The sequence below is a fragment of the Molothrus ater genome, chromosome 5, assembly GCF_012460135.2.
Source record: "Molothrus ater isolate BHLD 08-10-18 breed brown headed cowbird chromosome 5, BPBGC_Mater_1.1, whole genome shotgun sequence".
Taxonomy (NCBI): Eukaryota; Metazoa; Chordata; class Aves; order Passeriformes; family Icteridae; genus Molothrus; species Molothrus ater.
The window spans coordinates 13,255,135-13,261,134 of NC_050482.2; the positions used below are offsets into that span (position 1 = coordinate 13,255,135).

The 6,000-nt window shown below is 53.4% G+C and overlaps 1 protein-coding gene across 2 annotated transcripts in view; it reads right to left on the minus strand.

The window, feature by feature from the left end:
* RELN (reelin) overlaps positions 1–5,406 on the minus strand; it is a 284,743-nt gene extending 279,337 nt beyond the window's left edge. The window contains exon 1 of one of the 2 annotated variants that reach the window (XM_036400286.2): positions 4,998–5,405. In XM_036400286.2, the coding sequence (XP_036256179.1) occupies positions 4,998–5,226 (229 nt within the window). In that variant the 5' untranslated portion in view covers positions 5,227–5,405. Of the gene's footprint in view, positions 1–4,997 lie in introns of both variants that reach the window. The other variant, XM_054514804.1, reaches the window with a different exon arrangement.
* Positions 5,407–6,000: the final 594 nt, after the last annotated feature.

The window sequence follows — 6,000 nt, forward strand, 5'->3', positions numbered from 1 at the left end:
GAAGGTATCCATGCCTGAGTTTCTACCACTCAGTTACAAACCTGATTATACCTCAAGCAGCATCACTACATAAATTCCAGTTATTTTTTTTCTTCCCTTCCTTCACGACAAACTCAAGTATGTTTTTATTCAATAATCATCTGAACAACAAGAGTTTACAATGAAAATGCCCATCAGAAATGTAAGCGATCCTAATGAAATTAGGTACTAAGTCACAATCTGTATTTCCAAAATACAGTGGTTAGTAACAAAGGTGGAATTGGATAGACTTTAAACAACTTTTTATCAGTGCTGAAAGAGTGTACAAATACCACTTAAAATAGTTGAAAACTATTTTTTTACAACCTATCACAGCAACCATTCTAGACAATATACAGTATATCTAAGAATAGTAGCAGTCATAGATGGAAACTGATAACATTTGGGGACTGAAGGTTAATCCGTTCTTGAAAAAAAAGGAACAATGGAGAGTGAAATAGAAACTCAAGTCCCATTAAAGAAAACTATTTTAAGGGCAGAATGATGAGTTTTAGCATCAATCATGGGAAAACAGTTCAAAGTTTTTCTTAAAAGATCTAAATTTGAAACCTTGGGAAAAAGGAACTGTTTGCAGTGACAGCAAAAAAAATCTTAAGGGATAAGAACAAATACAGTATAAAGATAATCCGTTTGTATTTTCTAAACACTACAAATCTGACTGTTCATTTTGAGCTTTCTGTGATTAAGGTCAGTAAAGACTCAATGTTCAGTCAAGTTTATCCTTATTTCTTTATGCAGTTCCAATGTACTTATCTGCCTGTAAATCATGGTACATGCTCTCAGCACTGAAGGTACATTGACATAGATTAAAAAAATCAACTGCAGATTGCAAATAAATCCAAATAGAGTTGTATAAAAATTCCCAAATTGTACTGGTTTTGGCTTGATTTTTTTTTTAAATTATATTCTACTCTGCATATTACAGAGGAAAACCCAGGAGCAAACCAAAAGAGGATCATCCCTATCTAGCAGGAAATCTGCAAGCAAGCCAGGCGAGCCCTGATGCTGCTCCCTGAACACGCAGCCACCCCTTGGCTGAGAGGAAGCTGAGCAGGTGCCTACATTAAACCAGTGCACACTTTGTCAGTTTGCATTTGAGCAAGCCCATAAGTGCTTTGCCAGCTCAAGGACTTAATTACATTTGAAATAAGCTAATTCAAGGAATAAAAGTCTGCCAAAGGTAATAAAATTGTTTGCTGATGTATCAAGTCAGTCCTCTTATATAAAAGAGAGTATTTATATGCAGCGTGGCTCTGGTCCTATTCAGTCAGTGATTAAATACTTACTGTTTGCAGGAATAGGGCCAAATCTGAGTAATTTTAAGTATTTGGGGAGAAGTTCTAAATCCTAATGTATCTAATTTAACTATGCAAACTAGGGAATATTATTGCCTTTGTTTTACTTATGAAATTCAGAGGCACAGGGAAATAAAATGCCAGATTCAGGGTGCCAGTGAAGCCTCTTGCAGAAGCTCTTGTGCTTCCCAGGCAAGTGACTCCTGCAGCCCATGCTGCTCCTCTCCCGTGGTGCTGGGCAGCAGAGGGACAGCTGGGCAAAGGGCCAAGAGCTCCCCTGGCTGCACAGTGGTCTGACTCCCCCTCTGAGTGCCCAAGGAAATGTCCAAACAAATTAGCAGAAAGTCGGTGGCTGATTTTTATAATCAGAATTTTTTCTCATCCAGCCCTTGGCATATGGTTTCATCCAATTCCCTCCTCTTTGAACTCTGATGTTCTTGGATGCTGCTGGCACCTGTTCCTGTAGAATGAAGGGGCACTGAAACAGGGCCTCGCTGGAACTTGCAAGATTCAGAGCATTTTAATATACTCTCTGAGCAGGTGAGTTTTCATTGTACATATGTAAATCTCCCTTTGTCCCGTGCTTCTGTGCAGCACATCAAAAACCTTGCTCTGTGCCCCTGCAAGACCACCTTTAAAGTTTTATTTCTAAATGATAAATTCTCAACCAGTACAGATTGGCATTTTTCAGCATCATCAAACTGTATTATATAAAATTCCATGTTGCTTCAAATTATTTCTCCAGATAGTATTCTCTGGGATTGATTTTTCTTGTGCTATATTTAACATAGATAATTGTAATGTTTTAAAATACTCACATATTTCAAAATATCTAACCGATTAAGTGTGCTTAGCTCAAGAATACGTCTGCTGCACTGTGCATAGCAAATAGACAGTGCTTCTTGACATGGTTTGGCATGGGTAGGTTTTTTATCAACGCACGGATTTGAAAAGAAATCACCGTTGCAAGTTTGACATAAATTAGGAGTCTGGCTCACACCTTGCACTGTGTGCACACAAGTTAGTTTTCAAGTTCGCCGTGTGGACTTCCTTCTGCTTCATCCTTCGAACACGGCCGATTTCTTTACACTTGCTGAGCACGGTGGCTTTAAAGACACCCGGAGTGGCTGGGCTGCACCCCCGCGAACATCGCAGAGCTTGGTGCATCACCCCGGGGCGCCGGGGCAGCGCCAGCAGCGCGGCTGCGGACGGGAGCGCGCCCGGGCGGCGCGGGCTCTGCCCGGGGCTCCAGCGGCGGCTCCAGCAGCGGCTCCGGGGCTCCAGCAGCGGCTCCGGGGCTCCAGCAGCGGCTCCGGGGCTCCAGCAGAGCTCCGGGGCTCCAGCAGCGGCTCCAGCAGCGGCTCCGGGGCTCCAGCAGCGGCTCCGGGGCTCCAGCAGAGCTCCGGGGCTCCAGCAGCGGCTCCGGGGCTCCAGCAGAGCTCCGGGGCTCCAGCAGAGCTCCGGGGCTCCAGGAGTGCTCCGGGGCTCCAGCAGAGCTCCGGGGTTCCAGGACAGCTCCGGGGCTCCAGCAGCGGCTCCGGGGCTCCAGGAGAGCTCCGGGGCTCCAGCAGAGCTTCGGGGCTCCAGCAGCGGCTCCGGGGCTCCAGCAGAGCTCCGGGGCTCCAGGAGTGCTCCGGGGCTCCAGGAGAGCTCCGGGACTCCAGGACAGCTCCGGGGCTCCAGCGGCGGCTCCGGGGCTCCAGCAGAGCTCCGGGGGCGATGCCGCAGGAGATGCTCCCCGGGCGGGCCGGGCGGGGCAGCGGCAGCAGCCCCGCAAAACCTGAGAGCGGACAGGGAGAAATCCCGCGGGGCGCAGAGGTGGATTAAAGATGCCGCATTTTGCTCGGTCAGACGCAAAACAGCGACGGAAAAGCCACCCTAGGCCACCTGAAAGGTCTGGCGCGCAGCTGGGGCGCTGCTCCGCAAGCTGGAGCTTCAAAATTCGAAATCCCTTTTCAAAGGGTGAGATGCAGAAGAGCATCCCCGGAGAAACAACCTCTGTCCTGCTCCTCACCATGCAGGACAGCCGGACAGCCCTGCCCGCCACAGTCCTCTATCCCTAGACCAGCAAAGAGGCTCAAACACGGGCTGAAGGCTTGAGGGGAAAAGGCAGCAGCGAGAAAAGGGGTGATACTGTCATTTATGTGGTTGAAATACAATTTCAAAAACCCAGCATTTAAAATAGTGCAAAAACAGAAATCCCAGCTTCTTTTTTCCCCTCTGCACATCTGTGGTTCAGCAGGTTGAATGCAATTTACCTAACCTGAGTGTGTATTATGGGCTGTAAGATCTAAGATTCTAAGGGAAAAAAATTATCTGGTGAAGTCATAAAACTTACATATGTGGGTTTTCAGAAAGATCAGTAGTATTTCAAAATCAAAAGTTTCCTATGAATCTGGCAAAACTATACTGTTAAAGCTTACACATAGACAAAAACGTCAGGATGTCTTATACTGTATGAAAATGAGTATTGATGTGTTTGGGGTTTATGTCTTTACAATAACAATTTCAATTAGAATTTTCACATAACTCAACTATTCAATAATTTACCTGAAAGTTAAATTTTGAGCTGGAACATATCAAATCAGAAGTTTAATTCCTTCTTTAGCCAGGGACTATCACAAAGTATCTGCTTTTGAGCAAGGTGTTTGAAATAAACCTTTATTGTCATTTTCTCTGAATTCCAGTTGCCTACTGCAGAATTAGTTGTTATTATTCTGTAGCATTACAAACTCCAAACAGACCCAAAGGTGAGAAGCATTAGCGAATATAGCCCTGAGCAGTCTCCCACCGTTATAAATGAAAAGATGTTTCCCACATGGAAGTTTTCCACGCAGAGAAGTGGAGATGTGGCTGTTGCACCGCACAGCGCTGGTTTCCAGGGGCACTCTGCAGCCGAAAGCAGCTTCCCACAGTAGAGTACCTGCCTGCGAGGCCCCACTCAGCCCTGGGCTGTGCCCCTGTCCCAGTGCAGCCCCCAAACAGAGACACTACTTCGTGAGCAACTTTGCCTGTTCTTTCTTGTTCGCTCTCCTCCGCCTGGCCGCTTACGAAAAGCAGGGGGTTTTTTATTAATTCTGGGCACGACCTTCCATCTCCAAAGCTACCTGTGAGTGAGTGCCTGACCCCCGGCTGTTGCCCCTGGCCTCTGCAAGGGAGCAACAGGCTGGCGGACTGCCGCGTCCGCAGCGGGCACACGGCGGTGACACATCGCGGTGACACAGGGCGGTGACCCGATGGCAGCGCCAGCTGCGGCACCGCGCAGCGCCCCGGGAGAGCGGGATGCGCTCGGTGCTCCGAAAGCCTCAAGTGGGAAAGGGACAGGCTGCCAGCAACTTGTGAGGCTCTGGATCCGGCCCAGGCCCGGCTGAGGAGCGGGGACTGGGAATTTCCTCTGCTCCGGGCTGCGCCTGCCGGGAGCCGCGCCGGGGCGAAGCGGCCGGGACGGGGCGCGGGCGGCGGTCCCGGAGCCCGGGGCAGGTGGGCACGGTCCCGCACGGACGGAAGGGTTGCTCCGCCGAGCCCCGCACCGGGGCTGCCCTGGGGCACGGCACACGACCCCGTCCGGGGCTCCCGCTCTCCCCCACCGCCTTCCTCCCCGCGGGACGCCCCGGGACCGCGCGGGGACGAGCAGCGCCGAGCACGGCGGGCGCCACCACCTACCGTGGTACTCCTGGCCAGGCACGTAGGCGGCGGGGCTGCCCGCGATGTGCAGGGCGATCAGCACCTCGCCCTGCTCGCCGTCGCCCTCGAGCTCGCCGTGGTGGGTGCAGAGGAAGAAGAAGGGCGAGAAGCGGGCGCGGGGGGCAGCCGCCCGGCCCGCCGCCAGCAGGGCACCCAGGGCGGCCAGCAGGCAGGGCCAGCCCCCGGGGACGCCCCGCCGCCGCTCCATGCTGCTGCCGCCGGCGCCGCTGGGGCATCCAGGGCACGGCGGGGCCGGCGCCGCTCCGCTCCGCACCGCGCGGGACGGGGCGGGACGGGGCGGACGGGGCGGGCGCTGCCCCCCGCCGCGGCTCTGCGCGGAGCGGAGCTCGGCCAGGGCAGGGGCGGCCCCTCCGCGCCCGAACAAGGCTGCGCCGTCCCCGCCTGCCGCTGCCGGGGTGCGGGGCACGGAGCTGGGAGCGCGAGGGCTGGGAATAATTTATTTCCCCCGGTGCCGGGGTGGGAGGGAGGGGAAGGTCCCTCCCCTCCTCCTCCTCCGCCGCCGCCGCCCGCTCCTCCTGCTCCTCGCTCTGCGCTGCCGCCGCGGACGCGGGGGCTGCGAGCCGGGCTCTGCTGCCCGCCCTTTGTCTGCCGCCGGGTCCCCGTCCCTGCCCTGCCCCTGCCCTGCCCCTGCCCTTCCGTCCACGACCCGGCTTCTGCTCCTGGCTCTGCTCCCGGGTCCCAGCCCCTGCCCCTGCCCTTGCCTCGGTCTCTGCCCCTGCCCCTGCTCCTGCCCTTACTCCCAACCCTGACACCTGAATCCCTGATCCTACTCCCTCCTTGTTTCCTTGTCCCCGTCTCTCAGCTTCAACACAAATGTCTCTGCTTCTATCCCTTTATCCATCTTTTTGTCCCTCCGCTCTGTCCCCTGTCCTTTAGCCCTGTCCATGTCCTTGTTCCTCTGTCCCTGCCCCTGTACACCTGCCCCATCCCCTGTGTTCTTGCCCCTATTCCTCTGCCCCAG